The sequence below is a fragment of the Vipera ursinii genome (genome assembly GCF_947247035.1).
Source record: "Vipera ursinii genome assembly, chromosome: 2".
NCBI classification, from domain to species: domain Eukaryota; kingdom Metazoa; phylum Chordata; class Lepidosauria; order Squamata; family Viperidae; genus Vipera; species Vipera ursinii.
Genome location: NC_139513.1, coordinates 207,984,842 through 208,009,976, shown reverse-complemented (window position 1 = coordinate 208,009,976; position 25,135 = coordinate 207,984,842). Strand labels below are relative to the sequence as shown.

General features: G+C 38.6%; 1 protein-coding gene across 1 annotated transcript in view; it reads right to left on the bottom strand.

Moving 5' to 3' along the window:
- Window positions 1-7,866: 7,866 nt before the first annotated feature.
- Window positions 7,867-25,135, bottom strand: part of SNX30 (sorting nexin family member 30) — a 51,008-nt gene continuing 33,739 nt past the window's right edge. Inside the window, exons 4-9 of the mRNA XM_083353779.1 lie at window positions 23,398-23,556; window positions 22,591-22,786; window positions 21,538-21,737; window positions 15,959-16,045; window positions 11,650-11,802; window positions 7,867-10,093 (exon numbers count right to left, since the gene is read on the bottom strand). Of these exons, the coding sequence (XP_083209905.1) occupies window positions 10,034-10,093; window positions 11,650-11,802; window positions 15,959-16,045; window positions 21,538-21,737; window positions 22,591-22,786; window positions 23,398-23,556 (855 nt within the window). The 3' untranslated portion in view covers window positions 7,867-10,033. The remainder of the gene's footprint in view (window positions 10,094-11,649; window positions 11,803-15,958; window positions 16,046-21,537; window positions 21,738-22,590; window positions 22,787-23,397; window positions 23,557-25,135) is intronic.

Genomic DNA, 25,135 nt, shown 5'->3' with positions numbered 1-25,135 from the left:
GAGGGAGCTTTAAAAATTAACAGGTACAGAAAAAAGGCAGTTAGCCAAGGGCCTCCTGCAAATATTTGTGAAATATTTCTGAAAAACCTGAACGGGCTCAAGGATCTGAGTTAAGGCAACTTCCTAACATTCTTTTCTTTTCTATTTAATAATGGTGCCCACAAAGCCATAGCTTTCCTAAGGCTCCTAGGGGGAAAAATTCAACCTGGCCTTAGTTTTTGTGGTCTACGTGGGGCAATGCAATTTTTAACAATGGTCTCAAGCAAATCGTTTAACATTCCTATTAAAACAGTAGTTAACCATTGGGTGGCAAAGGAACATGTTCACAGGGCCTTTTTTCCCTTTTTAAGATGCACACTATTATCAGGTACACAACAGGCAACACCATTTGTAGTGCAGTTCAGGAAATGCATAACTGCATTGCAATCTAAAGTTCCAGTGTAATGTTTGGAACTTTAAAAAGCTTACGTGAAAATGCCAAAAGATATATTTCAGTAAATCTGTCAATCATCTTTGGAATAAGCATTGGGAGTTGAGAAGCCAACACAGCAGGACATCTGTAAATGCTAGACAGTTAAAATATGATTGCTTTCCAAACAGACTTCAAACCAGATGGAGGTGGTTTCTATTATTAATTTAATGTTGAATGTAAAATGCAAGGAAAAATGTCCATACACGTCCATAGGTTTTAGGATAAGATTTGGAGAGAGAAAAAACTCACTCCTGTTTTGTTTGCTCAAATATTGGGCAAAGCACTATTTATGTACCGTCTTTTGAAATATTTTTATTTTGTGAAAAGACATCACCCCTGAATAAGAGGTTTGTCAAATCAACTCTTTGACAATAGCAAAATATAAGCATATTACAATTTGGGGAACGTGAGTGAAGAGAATCCTAGCATTAAAGTTCCATGAGTCAAAAACACACATCAAACATCCTGCTGCATTGTACATAAGCTCCAAAGAAATCAAATCCTAAAGGGTCATTTCTTTTCACAATGTTGGAAATTATCTGTGTGCTTAATTAAATACAAGGCTATATATAGGCAGAAAAGCTAAACAAGCTTCAGTTTGGGGCCTCACAAAATGCCAGAATTATTTTGCTTTTGAGGAATCAAGAAAGAAAATGTTACAAATTGTATCTGATGTCGGTTTTCTGATTTGGCAAATGAACGTATTACTTATTAAAAATGATCCTGATTATTTTGTCAGCTTTGTGTATGTGTGTGTATTAATGTATCTTAACATTATTTTAAAAATTACATTTAAGTATTATTTCCAAGGTGAACTACATTGTCAGCTATGAGATCATAGAGGCAGCTAGAAAGACTGGCTGAGCACAGAAAGGCAGTCAAAACCAAAGCAGAGAGGACAGAGATAAATAAGGAGCAAATTAAGACAAAGAAGTATAGCAAAGAATTTTTAAGCAGAGAGCAGAAAGCTAAAAGCAAATTCTTTGTGGAGAAAGCAGACCCTTCCCTTCGTTAAATAGCCCTATTCCAACACTAACTCTTAAGGAGGGGAAGTTGCACTATATCTACAGAAATGTACATGATCAAAGATAGAATCTCTCCAGAATCCATATTGGTCAATATAAAAGAGAATAAAAGTGACATTACCATAGGTGTATATTACAGACCACCCAATCAATCAGAAGAAATAGATAAACTCAGAGGCTTCCAGTTTTGCGCAGTAGCGCAGCAGCCAAGGGACCACAGGGCTCGGTGCCCTACGGCTGATTTTCTGTTTGGAGACCCTAAATGGGCCAGAAGTCACCCCAAATTGGCGGCAAAGGAAGAAGTCCCATGGACCACGAAGAGACGGCGGTCGGTCTGGGAAAAGCATTCCAGAAACCAACAGGCTAGCCTAACTTCAAGTGTCTAGCCCAAGCTACAAGCAACTGAAGCCCAAAAGCACCATTTTAAGCTGATTGTAAACAATGTGCTTGGATCTGGGTAAGAACATCGATTTTCTCTATTCTACATGTTAACTAATTTCCTGGGGGAAAAGTCGCAAGAAGAAAACAAAAAACCTGAAAGTGAGGAGGGGGACTTTTGTTCCACCCTTCTGCAGATGGAAGCGGCAAATTAAACATTTTATGGGGGCGAAATATACTGAAATGAAATGAATATCAGACCTAAATGTGGATAAGTTTGTTATTTGTCTAAAATCTCTTAAGATCTTCATTTTAAACTATGAAAATAGAAGATAACTATTTTGAAAACTGGAAAAAATGAAATGGTGCTGACATCTAGTGGTGGATGAAAATTACAACAATAGTTGCTCTAATACAAGACTAAAGCCGGAGAAAAGCTAATCTGTTCTTATGACCTTCAAAGTTCTAATAATAGAGAACAGCTATGACAAAAAAAGAAAACACTCTGGGCTACATGCAAAATGAGAACTATAAACTTTTTAAAAAATGACCTTTCTTGATTACAAATGTTAACTTAATTGTGACTCTAAATCTGTTTGCAGAGAAAGGAAAACCTTGATTTTTGGCTATTATGGAAAATCAGAGATCTACAGAAAGAATGTATCAAGAAAAAAACAAATACTTTCCAAGAGGAGATATATGAGGTGTTGCAACTAATTCAAACAACAATGCTCTTAAACCACGAGGAAATTAAAAATAATTTTGAAAGTATAAATGAATCCATCTCTAATTTGTCTTCATGGCAAAAAAACTCAGAAGATAATAATGGAGAGGGAGCTGATAAAGCAGATAACTGAATATAAATTGGAGGAAAGAGATTTAAAGAAGTAACCTAATAATATAAGGAAGTATGACTTGACTCAAGTGGAAAAGACTTACAAGAAATGTTGGACATGGAAAAGATAAGTTGTGCTCTAAGACCACAAAATAAATCTGAGGATAAGAAAAAAGATTTGACAAAATGGATTGCAGAGTTGTTGAGAGTACCATGAGAAATGGGGAGACAAGGGATGATGAGAGAAACTAAGAGAAAAAAACAGGATCTTGAATGACTATGAAGGGGCAAAAACCTTTTACAAAGACATGTTGCTTGATTTGCCTCTTAATGTACAACATTTTTTTTAAAAAAAGAAATAGATGAACTCTTTGCCAACCAGTTAACAAATGTATGTAGGAAGCATACCACAATAGTAATGGGAGACTTCAACTATCCAGATATCAAATGGGAGACAAACTCTGCAGTGAGCGGGAAATCAAACAGATTCCTAACCAACCTAGCTGACAGCTTTGTCATCCAAAAGGCGGAGGAGGGAACTAGATGTAAAGCCGTACTGGACTAAATTCTAACTAATAGAGAAGAAGTGATAGAGAGAGTTGAAGTTGCCTGAACCATGGGCAAAAGTGACCACGTCACATTGGAATTTAATATAACGCAAACACTAGCAACAGAAAGCAATCCAACCAGTGTCTCAAACTTCAAAAGAACTGACTTTAACAAACTCAGAGAGAACCTAGGAAAGATCCCATGGATGAAAATCCTAAAGGGGAAAACCACCCAAGAAGTGTGGGAAACTCTCAAAAATGTGATCATAAAAGGCCATACCAGCACAGTACCACTGAAAAAGAAAAACAAGAAATTCAAGAAGAAACCAGCATGGCTGCACAAAGATTTCTCTGACAAACTGAAAGGCAAAAAGGACAGATACAAAAAATGGAAAGGGGCATATAACTAGGGCCGATTATCAGCAGACAGCCAGAATATGTAAAGAAGTTAGGAAAGCAAAGGCTCAGAACGAACAAAGAGTTGCAACAGAAATCATAACAAAAAAAAGTCAAGGAAACTGTAGGTCCACTAAAGAGAGAGATGGCAAGGAAATAACAGGCAACAGGGAGAAAGCAGAGCTGCTTAACTCATACTTTACATCAGTCTTCACTCAAAAAAAAGCATAGCCAAAATCCCAAAAAAACCACTGCGATAAATTAGAAACAAAAATTAAAATAAGAAAATGGTAAGAGAACACTTATCCAAACTTGATGAATATAAATCACCGGGGTCTGACAGATTACATCCTGGAGTTCTGAAGGAGATGGCAGATGTTATCTCAGAACCATTGCACCACATCCTTCAAAAATCCTGGAGCACAGGGGAAATACCTGATGATTAGAAAAGGGCTGATGTGGTTCCCGTCTTCAAGAAAGGGGGAAAAAATGGACCCAGGAAATTTCAGACCAATCAGTTTAATATCAATACCTGAGAATATCCTGGAAAAGATAATCAAAAATCAGATCTGTGAACAACTAGAAGCAAACAAAGTTATAACTAATAGACAGCACGGGTTTATTAAAAACAAATCATGCCAAACCAATCTTATTTCATTCTTTGACAAAGTTGACTAAACTAATAGACCAACGAAATACTGTGGACATAGTGTACTTAGACTTCAGTAAGGCATTTTATAAAGTAGACCACAACCTACTCCTTGGTAAGCTAGAAAAATGTGGAGTAGACAACATCACCACCAGATGGATCTCTAGCTGGCTGGTAAACCGTACTCAACGAGAAGTCCTCAATGGCACTACATCCACATGGAGAGAAGTAAGCAGTGGGGTACCACAAGGTTCCATCCTAGGCTCAGGACTCTTCAATATCTTCATCAATGACTTAGATGAGGGAATTGAAAGGGAACTCATCAAATTTGCAGATAACACCAAACTGGCAGTAGTAGCCAACACCCCAGAAGACAAATTCAGGATTCAAAAAGATCTTGATAAACTTGAACAATGGGCCCTATCCAACAAAATGAGTATCAATAGGGAGAAAAGCAGTTTTACATTTAGGCAGGAAAAATCAAAGGTACAAGTACAGATTTGGCAAGACCTGGCTTAAAAACAGTAACTGTGAGAGGGACCTTTGAGTCCTAGTGGACGATCACTTGACTATGAGCCAGCACCGTGCAGCAGCAGCCAAAAAAGCTAATACAATCCTGGGTTGTATAAACAGAGGCATAGAATCAAGATCACGCAAGGTATTAGTACTGCTTTATAAAACTCTAGTAAGGCCACATCTGGAATACTGCAGCCAATTTTGGTCACCATATCACAAAAAAAAAATGTTGAGAGTTTGGAAAAAATTCAGAGAAGAGCAACTAAGATGATCAAAGGCCTGGAGACAAAAACATACGAAGAACGGCTGCAGGCCTTGGGTTTGGTTAGTCTAAAGAAGAAATAGGGGAGACATGATAGCAGTATTCCACTATTTGAGGGGCTGCCACAAAGAAGAGGGGAATCAACTTATTCTCCAAAGCACCAGAGGGCAGGACAAGAAACAATGGTTGGAAACTGAGCAAAGAGAGAAGCAACCTGGAATTAAGGAGAAACTTCCTGACAGTGAGGACAATTAACCAGTGGAATAGCTTGCCCCCAGAAATCGTGGGTGCTCCATCACTGGAAATTTTTAAAAAGAGGCTAGAGCCGCTAGACAGTCACTTGTCTGAGATGGTATAGGTTCTCCTGCTTGAGCAGGGGGATGGACTAGAAGACCTCCAAGGTACCTTCTAGATTCTATTCTATTCTATTCTATTCTATTCTATTCTATTCTATTCTATTCTATTCTATTCTATTCTATTCTATTCTATTCTATTCTATTCTATTCTATTCTAAATTCTCAAGCCAGCCAAATGATTTATTATATAATCAAAATGAAAATGATTTGTATTTTTCACTTTAAATACCTTACTGAAAAATTAAAAGGCATATACAAGTTTTCAAATTTTTTTGTGGTGATCCAAAGTCCTATTTTGGTATACACTTTCACGAGACTTTTGAGTGTAACATTTTAGCAAAGGGCTCTGCTTTATACAGCTCACCAAGTCTAAATCTGGCATTGGTTAAATATACAAGAATTTTATTTCAAAGTCTTCATGTGCTGGTTATGGAAGTGAGGTGGTAGCAACTCTTGAATGTGTTGGAGAGATTGTCTACTGAGACAGGACAGACACAGAGAATTACATTGATTACAAGAAAAACTGTATGACATTATTATCATTTCTTTAGAAAGTAATTGACATGTTTTTTTCTTAGCAATATATTGCAAGCTGACACAAAAACAAAAGGCTTGCTTAAAACCCCAGAAGTAAATATGTTCCACCATCTGTTATGTGGTAAGGTACTAATCCCTTGCGAGTTAACAAATCTACTGCCAAGTTTTAATTGCTAATATTTCTTCCATAAAAATATCAAGTCTGATCTACAAGCATGCATGTAGGAAACACAGAAGCCATAGCCTGGGTTAGAAAGAATAAATAGGGTCTCAGAAGAAAAAGACCATTTCTCAGCCAAACAGTTATAATTAACAAATATAATAAGCACTTATAATTGATCAAGATGATCAGTTAGAAAAGAAGTTTTATATCAATGTGGTTATTATTTGCAGAAATATTAGAAAAATGTTTGTATTTGTTATTTATCCAAATAATAAGAATTGTATTAATTCAAGGATGGCAAAAGAGAACATTTTTGGAAGAAGAGAACATCAAGCAAAGCTGTTATGTGGACTACAGAATTATAGAAACTAGTTGTTATTGTTTTTTTAAATATAAACCCAGACAACACGATGTTTACCAAATGTTAAGGTGATTATGTAAAAAAAAACAACCAGATTTTTTTTAAAAAAGAAAATAAACATTTTAATGGGAAAAAATAAGCACTTATAATTGTATAAGTTGACATTTAAAATAAAAACTTTTGGCTATAAATTGAAAACTTTTATAACTGCTGAAAAAAGTTAGTTCTCCCCCTAGTGGTCAATCATCGACATTAGGATTCAATTTGATTTTAGGATAACAAATACAGGGCTGGCAATTGTGATACATCTGTGAAGCAATGGAGTGGGGGTAAGATGGAGTAAGCAAGAGTATTTGCCTTATTTTTGTTTGGTCCATTTAGCCCCCAAATTGGCTCCTACTGTATTCATTCAAATGAGTGAGCAGGCCACAGCAGAAAAAAACCAAAGCTTGTCTATTCTAATTAGAGCAGACATGTCAAACACAAGGCCCGGGGGCCGGATCCGGCCCGCAAAGTGGTTTCATGCGGCCCACGAAGCCATCCTGGAAACAGTGAGGGAACGGCCCCCACTGCCTTGGCCCTGGCCCAGAGACCCTCCGCCTGCCAAAGACCCTCAGATCTGTCCCACTCCTGCCCAGGCCCACATAGGCACCCTTGATGCGAATGATGTAGAGCCACCCAGTAGGCCATATGCACTCTAGCCACGCCCACCCAGTAGGCCACGCTCACCCAGGCCACGCCCACCTGGCCCCCTGAGGGCAACTGCAATGTTGATGCGGCCCTCAATGAAATTGAGTTTGACACCCCTGAATTAGAGCAAAATGAACTAATATGTAAGAAAATCTGCTTATGTAATTTAGAAATACAAGCAGTTGGAATAAGAGAAGCTGCTAAATTCTAACACTAATGAGTTAAGAAAAAGAAAACAGGGCAGGAAGAAGTATGACTTTTTCCCAGCAATGAAAATGAATGGAGTTTTCTAATACAATTAAATTGCGCTACCCATATACAGGGGAACAATAGCACCTCTTCTCTATGGTGCTTTTGTGGGTGTTGGAACAGACAATTCCCCTTTTTTTTCTTTTCCTCTTTCGTTCTCCTTTTCTTTTACAAACAAGCAAGGATTTTATGGCAATATCTATTATCTGAACCCTAACCCTTTCAATCTGGTGGTCACTGCTTAATCATATACTTATGTAAATCTAATCGTCTAAACTTAGAGCAGGTGAAAATTCCTTACCTAAGCAAATATCACATTTGAGATGCTCCACCAGAAATGTGCCTGAATTAACATACAAAAAAACATACATTTTAAGTTACTGATTTTAATTTAGACTCAAGTATCACAGCTTCTAAACACTGCCATGATTTCAGAAGTTCATTTCCCAGAAATTCTCCTGACACAGATTTTCAATTTTCCTTCAAGTTAACAAAGAGATTTGTATCCAAACAATTAAAACTTGAGAAAAATATAACTGAAGCTCAAGAATGCTCTTTGTGAATTTTATGTGGCTGGCATTCCAATAGTTTTAAATACTCAAGAAGAAGTACATAAGAAGAACAGAAAAATGCTAGTTAAACAGTGTTATAGCTGTTATAGAGCAATGCTGACAAAACTATGTTACTCTGTTTAGCAATCAACCATCAAAATGTTTCAAAGTATTTTAAAGCATTATTTAAGCTACTTGGTGGAGCAGTGGGCTAATGCCTCCTTAAGTAACACCAGCTGCCTGCAATTAGTGCAGGTTCGCATCCCACCAGGCTCAAGATTGACTCAGCCTTCCATCCTTCCGAGGTAGGTAAAATGAGGACCCAGATTGTTGGGGGCAATTAAGCTGACTTTGTAATAATGCCGCTTGAGGGGGCCCAAAAGCCCTAATAAGCAGGCATATACATAGAATGAAGGCTATTGCTAAGCACATTGTGCTTTAGATTGTAAGCTGCCCTGAGTCTTCGGAGAAGGGCGGGATATAAATGGGATTTTAAAAAATTACTTTTCATTAACAGGATTATGTACTATGCAGATCTGTAACTTTTTATCAGCCCAACCAACCATAGCAGCCAAATTGCTTGAGGACAGGAAATGTAGCCTAACCGGTCTGGAGAACAATACACTGAAGAAGGCAGAAAGTTTTCAGAGATTAGAGTTCACATTATTTTGTCCATGTAAGGTTCTAGTTCACTAATGTTGTACACGAATAAATTCAGATTTAATTCAGTGTGTTGTAGGGATGTGTTTTTTGTTTTTTTTTTGCAATTGAGCAAAACATTACTTTCAAATCTTACCCTTCTGGGCTTTTATGGCTATTGTATTAAAAAAAAATCCAAGGTGTTCTTATAAAATAAATGAAGCAAGAAACCTTAAGATTAAGGCTCCATTTTGGTTGTACTTTTCTCTTTCAAAGGTACAATGACCACAGAATGCCCCAAAATAAATATCTACTGAACTAAAACACACACACACACACACACAAAAAAAAACAAGAACAAAGACAATATCAAAAGCACTTGAAAAGCTGAGCTGATCCATTTAGTAGGGAAAAGGAGTAGCTTCTGTCCAGATTCCTTAAATGTGTCAATTTATTTCAGAACCGATCAGTAAAAAACAAAACCTGTAGTTATAGCTACTATGTGCTTGTTTAAATACCTTTTACTAATTTATTTGAAGTTGATTCCCACAGTAAAAAGCAAGGTTAGGTGACAAGAAGAAGTCTGGCATGAGCTGAGCCATGACATAAAGAGCTTATCGCACACATAAACCAAACGTTTTGAGAAATCAAGAATTTACCTGGCTTTTCATTCTTTTTTAAAGGAAAAGAAACACAAACCATAAGCAATACTGGATACCAACCTTGGGAATCATATACGTTTCTTTCCTCTACCATCCCAAAGTTGAAGTCAGAGTGTGCACCATATCCATAGGTTAGATTAGAAACATTTCACAAATATTCTATACATTTCCAATATATTACATGGAGACCATAACAACTCCTGTTTCTACATTAAATTAAATATTTCCCATTCTGCATGAAAAGCTCACATTAAAGAGATGCTACAGAATCCAGCAGGTGTCTTACATCAATCATATTCCCTTTCTAAATATATATCAAGGGAGGCAAAATCATGACGGTATCAAAGATGGAACTCCTGTTGTTTCACAATCAACATACTTTATCCTGACCGATTTAAAAAAAAAGGAAGGGCAAGTTGGCACCTTGCATTTAAGAGTCTTTATTTTTATTATGATTTTAGTGTTCCATTCATCAATTTCATTTAATATAAAGTGGTCCAAGAGAAAAAGTGCTCTTGTTTTAACTTCCATCATCCAAAGTTCACATAGTAAGAATGTTCAAGATGGTTTGGTTAAAAAGTGGCAAAAAATGTACAGTTCAGAATTAGCACACTTGATGTTCCTCCAGGAGAAAAAAAAATATTTCATCAAGATGTATAATCTTCAGTATAATTAGTGGTAGTGATTCTGGGCATTTGGTCAATGTCTGTGATTCAGGGGAAAAATTCAGAAAAAAGCTGCAACTTATTTGGTCTCAGTCTTATCTTGCAACAGTGGTATAATAGACTCCCACGCCGTAAGGCACTATTTGAACGAAAGAAACAGATACAACAATTAATTAACAATGCCAGTCTAAATCAAATAAGTCACAAGGAATGATCTTATAATAATGTCATTTAACGCTTAAGTGGCCTTAAATAATACAATCTGTGGATTAAACATTTTTATCAATATCTGCATTTCCAATACAGCAGCTGCACAGGGACAATTTTACGATATGATCAATGAAATTGATAATAACCCTTTATTCTATTAAATAATAGGCTATTCTACACCTTGTAGATCAGGCATGTCAAACTCACGACATCATGTGTGATGTATTGCGACTTTTTCCCCATTGCTGGGAATGGGGTGGGCGCAGTTTCGGCATGATGCATCTGACCCACGGGCCGGCAGTTTGACATGCCTGTTGTAGATTGTCTTTCTATCACCTTCCAGATGCACGGGATCTTAAATTTTCAAGATTTCCCACCTATCAAAGTTCACGTACTTTTGCCACACACTAGATAGGTAGGTAGGTACCGACCTACCTACCTACCTATCTAGTGTGTGGCAAAAGTAGATAGATAGGATGGATAACCTTTATTGTCATTTTTACTGTGGGTAGTAGCACACTATTGCTCTGAAAGTTTTGATACTTTCTAAGATCCTATTTAAACACACTGGATTTTAAGTCCAACACTGTCCATTCCAGCTGCTTGAGTCCTAAATTGTCTCTGCCATTTTAAAAAGAATATATACTTTGACAGCAGCAAAGCATGCCGTGATATCTGAGCTGTGAAGTTCTTCAGCAAAACAAAGAAACAGATTGGGCAGCCCACCAGTGCCAATACTGACTGGCAGATTTTAATCATTTAACATACACATGTGTCTTTTTGAACAGTGTAACTCTGCAAGGTCCTAACCAAAATAGATTTTTTTTAATTCCATTTATATCCCGCCCTTCTCCGAAGACTCAGGGCGGCTTACAAGCTTAGCAGTAGCCGTCATTCTATGTATATGCCTGCTTATTAGGGCTTTCACACCCCTCCCAAGCGGCATTATTACAAAGTCAGCTTAATTGCCCCCAACAATCTGGGTCCTCATTTTACCTACCTCGGAAGGATGGAAGGCTGAGTCAACCTTGAGCCTGGTGGGATGCGAACCTGCACTAATTGCAGGCAGCTAGTGTTACTTAAGGAGGCATTAGCCCACTGCTCCACCAAGGCTCTTTAATGGTGGCCTTGCAAATAGCCTTCTCTGTAACCTGATGACTCCCAAATATGTTAGAAGGACAATTCCCAGAATTTGCAGCCAATCTGGCCCATGATATGCAAGGTCAACCTATGCTATGGGCTGTCACTTACTGGCAAACTGCAAGTGTAATTCCCTGCTCTATCTGTGTGGACAGGATTCAGCCTCATCAGTGGCAGTATAAAACAGCTAAAGCGTTAACAAGATTAGTGCACCCAGGAAGAAAGAGAGCGCAATTCTAAAGCTTATTACATCAGCTTTATACTCAATGGGCATCAGCAAGTTAATCAGTAAAATTACATTCAACTGCTTTGCTGCATCTTTTAGTGGCAAATTTAGAGCATTACCTTCTCATAATATTGGATGTTTTTATCTGCCATTCCCATCAGCAACTGCCTAAAATCTTGCCGCTTGTTGTTCTGCCATCTGTCCATGTCAGCCTTCAGGTCAGCATTAAAGCACTCTACCCGGTCTTGACACTTTTCAACATCTGTGGGCACCTGGAAAACAGAAACAAAGCAGTGCTGTGGAAATAGGTTCTGAAAGCTTTTTAGACATAAAAAGATGCCTCTGAGAAGCATCAGAAATACCTTCCAATTTTTCACAGGTACCTCGATTAATGATTGCTGCAGAGTTCCTAAAGCTCCACTTATTCTTGAACTGATTGCCAGTTATATATAATGGCCAAGTACGAAGTATGAATGAGGGTTCTGTATACTAAGGTGGTTTTTATTTCTTACCTAGGCAAATGTCAGGATAGTCTAAGTCAGGGGTAGGCAACCTTGGCTCTTTTATGACTGGTGGACTTCAACTCCCAGAATTCCTGAGCCAGCATGGCTCAGCTTGGAAACCTCTCCCTTTCCCCTCAGCATGGCTGGCTCAGGAATTCTGGGAGTTGAAGTTCACGAGTCATAAAAGAGCCAAGGTTGCCTACCCCTAGTCTAAGTTAAGGATAATGTACCAGACAAGGTATTGGATTTTAACCAAGGTTGCATGGATATAAATTTCTCAGCACAGATCTAAAGAATATTGGGTAGCAGGATCCAATCTGGGTCGGTCACCGGGACAAGAGTCTTTGCTTTCTGAGCTTTTGGACTGGTGCTGGAGCCCATTTTCAGGGAACATCTCTCTAGAAGAGTGTGTGTGTTATTTATAGTGTTTGTTGTAAGTAGCTTTTTAGATGTTGATTGGGGTATGTTGATGGCTGGCTTTTAAGTCCTTTGGGTATATATTATATTGGGTAGCTTTACTGAATTTTTCTTTCAACATGAGATTGTTCAGGGAACAAAATGGAGTTACTCCTGCATGTTGCCCTGGGAGAGATTTTCAAGCTATTGCACACAGAATTTGGTATGTTAAATCCAGTGAAACTTACTCCCAAGCAAGGAGTTAATACTTCCTCCACAAAATAGTACTGATTTAAAAAAAAAGCCTGTAGATTCTTGCACAAGAATACAGGCAGTCCTTGACTTACAACAGTTTGTTTAGGGACCGTTTGAAATTGCAACGGTACTGGAAAAAGTGACTTACAACCATTTTCCACACTTATGATCACTGGAGCATCCCCATGGACACGTGATTTACATTCGGATGCTTGACAGTTGGTTCATATTTACGACGGTTGCGGTGTCCCGTGGTCATGCGATCCCCTTTTGCGACCTTCTGATAAGCAAAGTCAATGGGGAAGCCAGATTCAATCAACACCCGTGTAACTAATTTCACAACTGCACTGATTCACTTAACAAATGTAGCAAGAAAAGTCGTAAAATGAGGCAAAACTCACTTAATAAATTTCTCAGGAACATAAATTTTAGGCTCAATTGTGATTATAAGTTTTGAGAACTACCTGTAGCAACAAAACAAACACACAACAGTTATCAAGAATAAACTGAAGGAAATATATTATAAATAAAACCAATGACTCATCTCATTGTGACTCACAATGCCTCAACTATTTATAGAAGCTACTTCTATCAGGACAAAGTTTTATAATTAAATCAGATAGTACTAATTATAATTAGTCGAGATGCTATACTCAGGGCTTTTTTTCTCATAGAACGCTCAGAACAGCGTTTCGGAACCTTTTTTTTTCCCAAAAGAGAAAAAAAAACACCTCCCTCTGAAAGCCTATTGCAGGACTAGGCAATCTTGGCCTTTTTTTATGACTCGTGGACTTCAACTCCCAGAAATCCTGAGCCAGCCATGCTGAGGGGAAAGGGAGAGGTTTCCAAGCTGAGCCATGCTGGCTCAGGAATTCTGGGAGTTGAAGTTCTTGAGTCATAAAAGAGCCTGCACTAGAGGAGGACATTAAAATTATTTACAGGGTTACTTCTTTAGGAACTAAACTTTTAGAATCTAAAACAGCTAATTGAAAAAAGCCAACAGGAAAGAACCTCACATTTTTCATCTGCTAGTGTTTTTTGGAAGGTAAAATTAGATAACAAAATAATCTATTTCCTATGTTAACATCTCTGCAATGATGATTTCATAAAGTTAACAGGAAAGAAATGAGAAACATTCTCAGTAATATGTCTAATTTAGCTGATGCTAGAAAAAAAGTATCTTTTGTACATACTCTTGAAAACTATTTTGAATCTAACCATCTATTACAACTAAACCACTTTAAATTAAACAATTCTTAAGAATGAAATATTCTTAATTTTGACTTTACTTTTACTGTTTGGACTGTTGTGTGTTTTGAAAAATAGATTATGTTATCTAGTTATGTTGCACTTCAGTCTTTAAATAATTAACCTAGTATATACATAACAATATATGATGTTTTCCATGGTGAGCTTAACATCAATAACATTTATTAAAAAGGCTAAAATAATTTCTCGTGGTATTATCTGTACATTAAAATTTTGGACAAGCACTGGTCATGTATCCTAGCAAAAGATGTTACATATGTGCATAAGCATAGTCAGTAGCATATGCCTTTTTACAAATATCAAACATGCAAAGAAACAAAACTAAGTCCAAAATATCTGTATTACATCCAGAAATGCCAACTTTGCAACCAATATTTCTCATCCATAACTATGGCACCCTAAGGATACCTGCATACATGCAAATGCTTGTTTGGAATCAGTAACACAGCAGGGATTGCTTTTTCCTTCCAGTAACATATACCTAAAACCAGTTTATTGCATTTGGCAATTGTAGTAAAAAAAATATCTCATTGTCAACCAATATAATTCATTTAATTTGAAATCAAGTGAAAAATTGATTTAAATTATTTTATTAAAACAAATTAATGGCAATTCTTTTATAAGAAGTTGCCTCAAACAAAATGAGTTTGACATGCCTGCTCTAGATAGTTGAATGCTCCAAAATAAATTCTAGACCAGGCCTGCACATGCAGCTTACCAAGCACCCTTGGACAGAGCACAGACTTTTTTTTAAAAAAAAAAGTAATAAAATCACCACCACTGCCCTGAAAGTCATGTTGCCCTGAAAGTCATGTTGCTTCCATGGCTTATCATGACCATGAACTCCAACACTGTAGATGCTCCTCTAGTCACCAAATCATTGATTAGCCCACCAGCATTCCTTTGCAGACCACAAAGATTTTTAATTTATCAGTGTGGGCCTTTCCCTTCTACAAGTTGCACAAATCTCTTCTAGTTTTTCCTCTTGCCTTTCCAAGTTAACTCCTTGTTCTGTCATTGAGCAAGAATTGAGTTTGTAGGGAAGCATATTATCATTTGATGCATATTTAACATATGTTCTACCTTTATTTACTGATTATATAATATTTGTATGCAATCCACATGGCGAGGTTTGGGGCAACTTACAATATTTTTAAAATCATAAGATTAAAACATAAAAGCAGGGCTTTTTTTCTCATAAAATGCTCAGAATGGCATTCTGGAACCCTTTTTTGCACACATAGCTTTTTGCACAAGCTATGTATGCTACTCCCTCTATTGGCTTTCGAAAACCAATGGGAATTGCTGCTGAGTGTGCCAAAAGACTTGGCCGGCAAACGTTGCACTGGCAAGTTGTCTGCAGCGAAGGCGAGTTGGCAGGAACTTTGCATCTCTCCCTGCTGCCCAACTACACCATATCAACTAGGTAAGTAAGAGAGGACAAGGAGTGGGAGGTGGGTTCTGCGGAGTCCATGTGCACTCCTTCCTTGTGCTCATCTGTGTCAGCCAGGCTGCTGGCCTACCTGGTGCTGGACCTGCGCCACCATCGCCTTGCCCTGCATGCCTAAGTGGCCACCCTGCATCGCCTGGCCCATACCACCTCCTCCACCCGCCACGCTCAGCCCCGCCATATAGAGCGGGCTCCGCTGCTCCCACAGCACCAGCCGTGCTGGCTCCGGCCCCGGGGGGGCAGCCCGCCAACACCCCTCGCACCCGTGACTGCAGCAGCGCCCCCCCCACCTGCCAAGATGAGAGTTCTGGCACTTTTTTTTTTTTTTTAGAAAAAAAGCACTGGCTATACTTCATAAGAATTCTTGCTTATTTTCAAAATAACTTCCTTCACTAACCTCACCCACATCCTTAGTCGCAGTTCAATAGTGTTGGTATTTAATTGAAACAAGACCCTACTACCCAATGAATAGAAAACGTTACTGGAAACCTTCAGTAAAATAAGCTATTGAACAGACTCCTCATTCAATTTAAAAGCTTCTCTCTCAGAGCAAACCTTGGGACGGTCTTCTCTCTTGAGGACCACAGCTTCTAGTTTGGCTTCATATTCTGCTTGAACTTGATCTCTTTTCTTCAACACATTCTAAGAGGGGAGAAGAGAGAAAGAAGTGCTACGATTAATTAAAGAAATTGTAAAAATCAATAAGTCTCTCGTTGTACTATAGGTAGTCCTGTAGTTCGTTTAATGACTGTTTGAAGTTGCAACACTGAAAAAAAGTGACTTAAGACGGTTTTCACACAACCAGCCCAAAAGGGAACAAAACAACCCAAGTACCTCTCCACCAGCAATCAGCACCCAGATCAACGTAGATTAACTCCAAGGTTAACTTCTGATCAACAATCAAGTAAACAATACCCCAATCAAGAAACTGCCTAAAAGTTAACAATAAACAGCCCAACCAAAGAATCTCTTAAGACCACCCCCACCAACACAGACACGACAAGTCAGCAGAATATAAACTGACAGCAAACCACGCTCCTTACTAGCATTGATGATGTTACCTAGTTTGGGTACGAAAAGTCTACAAGGAAACAAGCAAGCTTAGAGAGTGGTAAGTCAAAGACTGTCTGTACATTTTTCTAGATCTCGTTTTCTGCACTGTGATGACAAACACAATACATCTGAAACCACCGTGATTCAGAAAAAAATAACGCAGGTAATCCTCAGCTTACAAGCCTTCGTTTAGTGACCAAAATTACAATGGTACTAAAAAAAAGTGACTTATGACCTTTTTGACACGACCATTGCAACATCCCCATGGTCACATGACCAAAATTCAGATGCTTGGCAACTGGCGTGTATTTATGACGGTTGCAGCGTCCCAGGATTCTTTGATCACCGTTTGTGATCTTCCGACAAGCCAAGTCAATGGAGAAGTCAGATTCACTTAACAACTGTCTCGCTTAGCAACAGAAAAATTGAGACTCGGTTGTGGTTGTAAGTTGAGGACTCCCTGCAAGGCCATGAGGAGGAGGAGGAGGAAGGAAAAGAGAATAAATCACCTTCTTTTATTTTATAACAGAAGATCACATCTGTTCCATGCAGTTTTGAGAAACAAAGGTGTGATCAACAGCAGACAAGTAATGTCACCGAATCTCGAATGACCTTAATGAATGCTGCTTTTGCATAGGCTAAAATCTAAACTGATAGGTGGACGTAGCCCTGTCCTGGTTCCCCACCGTATGCTATGCTTGGCCCTCACTCCTAATTTCCTGAAATTCATCCAGATATCCTAGAAAGTTGGCATTGCAAGTCTTTGATTCAGGCCTCTGCTTTATTTAAAAAAATACTGAGAACTAATGCAAGTTTCCTCTTTTTTCACATTCTGCAACACTCCAATACAGTTTGAAAATACAGGGATTTTTTTTCTTTATAAAAGATGGGGAGCAGAGGGTTCTTCAAAAATAGCATCTGTCAGCCTCCCCACCAGTTAGTTTTAAACGAAGATCCCCTTATTTGTTATTATTAATAAGTGTACAACTCTCTTGCTTTTGCATACATATTTTATTTATTCATCCATCCATCCATATATTATTCCACTCTTATGCCTAGAGTCAGTGCTTCATCACTTCAGCAATATATGAACTATAATCTTCATCACTTAAGTGGACCAAGTCTAAGACTGAAGGTTGTCAAAGGACAAAAAATACAGAGAACAGATGCAATATCCACAGCTCAGTCTCCCTCGCCATTTAAGCCTGATGTGTGCAGATCAATGTATAAATAAGGCTTGGTCATATCAGCGTTAATACTTCCTTCCATCAGCAATCATTAACAATGTAAATGCCTCAGATTGCCTTAACGCATTCATCTTCCGTTTACCCAACCAGGAAAATCACACCGAAATATGGCAGGCAGCTTGTGATGGATGCGTAGCCAATAAATGCACAAACTCAGGAAATCTATTTCCTTTATTTACATCTATCTTCTTCCTCACTTACATCTGAAAATGTTATTTGGGGGCCTTTTTACAAATATATATTCGGCGAGATGGCTTGCAGAGTTGAAAGAAATCAGCTGGAACAGAATTAAGTTAAGAGTGCAATTTAGGCCAAGGATTTTCAGCTATTTGTCATAGTACAGGTGCTCCTCAGCTGACAGCCAAGTAATTGGAACCAGAACTCCCATTAAATTAAATTTCCATTGTAAAGCATGACATCATGTGACCACTTAAGTGACCATAATTCTGGCAGTCCCAGTTGTCACCATCCCAGCCTGGTCCCTCCCAGACCCAAGCACAGTAAAATAAGGAACTGCATTCTCTTTAGTTCCCCCGCCCCTCTCTCCTCCATGTCTGCTCTTTTGGGGCTGGCAGAGGTGACCAAATGGCCAAAGAAGTGGGTAAAGAAAATCAAAGCACCCCTGCAGTTTGTTCTGTCCCAGCCTACGTACGTCTTTGTTACTTCACAAAGACAAACCCCTCTTTTAACAAGTGGGCTGGAAAACCAACCCCTTTTGAGTTACAGACCTGATAATTGTCCCAAAAGCAAAACGGAGCACGAGTCAAACAGGAAATAGTTCACGGGCAAAGCAAACAAAACATGAGCCCTTGAAACTGGAATCCTTTGCAAAGGTTGCCTTCAGCAACCAGCACCACCCACACCTTCCCTTTTTATTATGCAGCCCCAAGGCGTGGCTTCTCAATGCCTTCTCCTCCTCCCCTGGAGCCGCCCCATTGCCTCCCCGTCCTGCTCTTGTAACCTGTCGGCGTTTGCAAGCGTCTATGTCTTCCAGCTGTGCGTCCTCAAAATCTGACTTAGCTTCCCAGCACATCTGAGTCTTATCCTGAGCACAAGAGGAGGGGCCAGGTTCTTCATCAGATTGTACATCGGGGGGCTCATCAGAGCCTTCCTCTGACTCCGATGGCTCCCCAAGCCCCTTCTCCTCCTCCTCTGATTCCCCGGACTCAGCTGCCAGGATCATGAGCTGGAATGGAATCACAACACAGTCACAAAGTCCTGGCAGGCAGCCAAGAGCCAGAATTTCGATCAAGTGACCATCGGAGTGCGGCAACAGCCATAAATTCAAAGACCAGGCATAACTATCATTCGTTCAGTGCCATCATAACTTTGAATGGTGGCCAAACAAATGGTTAACTGACTATCTGTAAATACAAAAGTCATTCAGGTCAAATTATGTAACCACATAACCCAGTAGCGGCGGCAGCAGCTTGCAGTGTCCTCATAAGACTTTATCGCTAAATTTTATTTTTTTTTAAAAAAAATGAAGGTGCCAGGGGTTGAAAGCCCAAGTCCCCAGCATGCAAAATATGTGCTGTACGGCTGATCGAGCTCCTTTTCAAAAAAAGAAAGAAAGAAAAGTCTTAGAAGTTAGCTACATGCTAACTTCTCAGTTTAAATGAGGGTAGGAGAAAGCAAGTTGGGTCATTCTTTAGCCAAGATGACTAATCAAAACAAAACAAGTAGTATATTCTGCCCAAACCTGGGCATTTTACAGCTCCTGGGCCACATCCAGTCCTTCGACTGTCCCTGTCTAGCCCACGTGAGGTCTATCAGAAATTAGAAAATAAAATGCAAATAAGTGTGACGCTGCGGAGGAAGAAGAAGCTGAGTGCAACTCCTTTGGTTGGCTGGTGAAAGGAAGCTTTTTGTCAAGTTTCCGAGGCATGGGCTTTTCAAGTGACTCTGAGGCATTGTTTACCTTAAAAGTCCTTTATTAGCCTAATACACCGGCAAATGCTTCCTCGAAGGAAGCTGGAATCTGAAATCTCCACCCCTTGCACAATATAATTAAGCACAATTCTCCACCTTTCTAATTTTGTCATTAATCATATTCTCCAATTAATTTAAAGAATCAGCTTTCTTTCCGTTAGAAGAACCACCAAAGTCTTATCTTCTTTAGAGAGACAAATGGCCTTCAGAGTGCATTCCTACTCTTCCCTCCCACCAATTTTAAACTAAAACAATACACAAGTCTTAAAGCAATAGACAAGTTTAACATAGGAGCCTTGGTGGAGCAGTGGGCTGATGCCTCCTTAAGTAACACCAGCTGCCTGCAATTAGTGCAGGTTCGCATCCCACCAGGCTCAAGGTTGACTCAGCCTTCCATCCTTCCGAGGTAGGTAAAATGAGGACCCAGATTGTTGGGGGCAATAAGCTGACTTTGTAATAATGCCACTTGGGGTGTGTGTGAAAGCCCTAACAAGCAGGCATATACATAGAATGAAGGCTACTGCTAAGCTTGTAAGCCGCCCTGAGTCTTCGGAGAAGGGCGGGATATAAATGTAATAAAAATAAAAAAAATAAAATAAACATATGAAATAGCTACTTCTTCATCTCATGTCAAGCAATAACATTCGATGTTAGCAGCCTTGACACTTTTCTGCGCTTGCGGCAAAAGAGTGGTGAGGCAAAGCTCCATCCTCCGTCAACACGAGGTGGCAGCAGAATTAAGTTCAACCTATTGGTTCAGCCCTCCACAAAATCCCAGCTTCTAAGGCAGCCCCTTGGAAAAAATTAAATCGCCCACCCCTGTATTATGTTGTGTTTTATTGCTAAAAAAAGATATCAACTTTTTTTCTTTTAAAATTAAGCCTGGAGAGATTGCAGATTTCTGAAACAAAAGAGTTGCAGTTTCTCAAGACAGAGCCGAGGACAACAGAGTGCATTTGCCCGTCGAGAGTATTTCAAATGTTTTAAATCTCCTCTAGCACAAACAATATTAACATTTGAAAACTAACTCCTTACCTAATGTCCAAACATTCCATTGGGGACTGTTTGTACTAACTCTGCCCAGCTGGTTCTGTCTCATTGCAAGAGTTCTTATTGCTCTGCTTTTTAAAAAAAAAAAACACAAAAAAACGCAACAGTAGTCAGCGTGAAGACCACACAACCTGGCCCTCTTGTAGTTCCCACAATCTACACATGGTTAAGTCATATACCAGAAACACACAAGTGGATTACATTTAAACAGCAAACCCTCTATTGTGGTTAGTCGTGAAATCTAAATATAGGATGGATATGCAGCAAGCAAGATTTTAGCTCTCCATTCTGATGGGAACAACCCACATGTATATATGTATATATTTTGAAGACAGGAATTTTAAGAGAAAAAACACATTATACATTGCAAAAGTCCTATGTCACGCATGAACCACAGTTAGCCAAAACTGAGAGATGCCACGTGGGATAAGAGCCAGACCTGAAGATTTGAAGAATAAAACCATGAATTACATTCCAGGCTCAAAGTTTCAAATAACTCTGCTTAACTATAAATGTCACTAAACTGAGAGCAAATCACATCAGGTAATAGAAAAAAGGAAATTTGCTCTAGAAAAGAACATATTTCTGAAAATAGCTCTGATGGTGGAAATTATTATTAATCAAAAGCCAGTTTACATCTATGCCAGCAATAAAAGTTTGCCTTCATTTTTCCGACAGTTTGTATTCTTTGAGGCAGAAACACATAGTTTCAAGGATGCTAAAGTAGAGTTTTTTAATTAAGACATGTAAAATTTCAAGTGATGGGACAGAGAGTTACCTTTCCCTTAAAGAAAGGATTCAGAGAGCTATTCAAGGCACGTACAGAAATCTGTCTTGCAATCCTCACATTACCTTCATGGAATCTGAATATAGGATATATTCTCGTAAAACAGGCAGAAAGTCTTCAGTCATATCTTCGCTCAATTCCTCAAGGGCTGTGCAACAATTTCCAATGCAGGCTGATACTCCTTCAAGAGGTTCAGACACCTCTGTTTCTAACGCGCTCCAGGTTGAATAAACAGGACCGTATTCTCGTAGTTCCACTAAATATTCTGCAGCAGATAAAAACGAGGGACAGAAAATTCTATGCTTCAAGTTTATGAGAACTTTTTTTAAAAAAAAAAAATCAAATTCAATTTTGAGAGGAAATATTCACATCTGGCAAGACACTGAGCAAATCAGAAACTATTCACACTTGGGGAAAACTTTGGAGAAAAACAGTATCATAAGAAGCAAAATAAGGAGAAGAGATACATAGGAATTTAGCGATTTAAAAACTATGCCCAACATGTCTTTCCAAAATCTTTTCTCTCTCTCTCTCTCTCTCTCTCTGTATATGTATATGTGTATATATATATATATATATATATATATATATATATATATATATATATACACATGTATGTATGTATATGTGTGTGTATATGTATATGTTCGAATCTCAGAAGGGTATGGCTTGTATGGGTTCGAATCTCAGAAGGGTATGGCTGACTGATGAAAACTAATAAGTTTGAAATGCATATCAGTCTCCCTTAATTCTTTGTTAGTAATTTACATAAAATATATGAGCTGTCACCGGTGTGACTACTGCCTGTTCGATGGCCTTCAAGATAGGCTGAAACAGGAAATAAAGATTTGTCCCATGTTTGGGGCCTAGCAAGGTAATCTAAATAGTTAAATACACACACACACACACATACACACGCAGACAATGTTTTCAAGAAACAAATTGTGAAAGATGTATGCATTCATCCTCCCTTGGATGTAGATTTGTTGTGCTGCATAAGGAGCTGTGCAAAAAGATTTTGGAAAGACACGTTGGGCATAGTTTTTAAATACACACACACACACACACACACACACACACACACACAAGTTACAAGGGAAACTATAAATCCTACTTACCCACTTCCTCTTTGATTATCCGCTGTGCTATTCTATCAATAGTTCCTAGCTTCAGAGAAAACGTGTCTAGATAGTCACCCATGGCAGCAAACTCCAACGGTCGACTTCTTAATTTGTAGCTTCCTGTGACATATTTTACCGATTCCCCCATCTTAGTAAGCAAAGCCATTCCTTGTTTTTTGTAAGCATTAAGATCCTGGTATTGACAGAATGGTTAATAAATTTACAGTTCTGCTCATTCACCCTCATAGAACTGTCTGATCAAGAAACAGTCACGTTCATCCCACTGAATTTGTTATCGTTAAACTGTGGACTATATGGGTGATTTTAAAAAGTAGAAAATCCTTAGCAATACCTAAGTGACTATTTTTAAAGCAGTGAAGACATCAAAGTGAAGCAACTGAAGAAAAGAAGGGTATTCTTGGCTACTGAAAAATTCAGTTGTGTTTATTTTGTTTATTTATTTTATTTATTGTATCTCTAAACACTACAAGCTCTATACCAGGGGTATCAAAGTGCCGGCCTCAGGACCGGACGTGTCATCTGGAAGCCGCACCCACCCCATTGCCAGCAGTGGCAAAACTGTCCCGACACGTTGCACGACGTCATGTGACATTGCAAGTCTGACATGTCTGCTCTATACTAAAAGACAATACCCAACACCTACCAGAATCTAAAGCTAGCATTTATGAATTAAAGAAATGTGCACTTATGTTGCTGCAAGGGAATGTTCATATTCTAAGGGCCTGCACCTCTAATTACAAGTTTTGAAAATCAGAAATTCTGCGTGGGTTCAAATTCACTTACTTTGGCTGTAAGAAATACATGAAAATGTTCATTGAAAGAAAGTACTGGATGGTCCGCAATCCTTTTTAAGAACTTATCCAAGGCCTTTCTCCTCGTCTCAACAAATTCTTCTGAAAAACGGTCAACAACGCCTTTGACTACAAATTTTTCTGGAAGAGGCTGGGGAGGGGAGAAAGAAAGTTACAGGAAACAAAATTCATAGGGATGTGTGTATGCATGCATATATGTATATGCACACGTGTGCTTGTGTGTGTGTATGCTAATTTTTGCATTAATATCTAGATAATTGTGGGGGAATTAAAATCTACCTTGGAACCCAACATCTCTCCTTGAGGTTCAGGATACACCTGTTCTGTAGCAGAACCAGTTTTTCCCTTGGTCCCAACCCAGAATGAGTCAGAAACTTTACAACTTCTTTGGATTTGTCTGAACTCAGACTTTCAGGCCAATTAACCAGACAATACTTCCTGCCCACAGCCCTTGTCCTTCTGTTTTATCTCAAAGACATCTGGCTGCTTTAAGAACACTTTATTCCCTGCAGAGCACTAAGAGAAGTTGTGACTTAGTCATCATGGCCCGCTGTTAGTTGCCAGCTTATCACTGCAATCTCCGAGTTAACAATAAAATGAAGTTAAGGCTGCACTGCTAACCCTGTAAGATCACGTCAACTGCAAATTATTTTCCATTTCTGAATATTAATATTGTTGTTTATGAGGAATACCATTTTGCCACTAGGACTCCCCAAACATGCATTTTAAATCTCACAGGTGGCAATTTTCAGTCACCTTCAAGTTGTTAATGTCAGGGAGTAGAAGATGAATTAAAATGCATGTTAAAAATCCCAAAGATCCCAGCAGACAAAGTCAATCTAATAGACCAACCCACTTTATAAAAAAGAAAGTGCTATTAGATAAAATGATTTGAAAGTGAGTGTAAAATTTAATACTGGTAGTCGATGTACAACCACAATTGAGTCTCAAATTTCTGTTGCCAAGTGAGAAAGTTGTTAAGTAAATTTTTCCCAATTTTACAACCTTTCTTGCCACAGTTGCTAAGTGAATCACTGCAGTTGTCAAGCTAGTGACGTGGTTGTTAAGTGAATCTGGTTTCCCCATTGACTTGGCTTGTCAGAAGGTCGTAAAGCGTGATCAGATGACCCTGGGACACGGCAATCATCATAAATGTGAATCAGTGGCTAAGCATCTGAATTTTGAACATATGACCGTGGGGATGCTGCAATGGTGGTAAAAGTGGAAAAGGTTCATAAGTCACTTTTTCAGTGCCACTGTAATGTCTAACAGTCACTGGGGCTAGGTATAGTTTAATTTCTTCTTAATATTTGTATCCTATTTGTATTTTATTGTTGTTAGCCGCCCTGAGTCCTTCGGGAGATAGGGCGGCATATAAGTCCCAATAAATAAATAAAATAAATAAACAAATGGTTATAAGTGGAGGACTACCTGTAGTACATCAACCACAAGCAAAGACTTGTTTTTATAAACTGCATGTTCATAAAAACGTGCAGTTTCAAGAAGTCCAGTGAGATTCTGGAATTTAAATCTAAATCAATTATTAGAAAGCTATAAATCAAATTTTATACAATTCAAACTCTGAATCTTAAGTTCAACGGAAAATGTTCAGTGTAGAATTGACATCTTGATACCGCCTGAATCCATTTTTTCCTCCATTCAGTTGTGCCCAATTCTCAGGGATCATATGGACTAATAATAATGGGAAA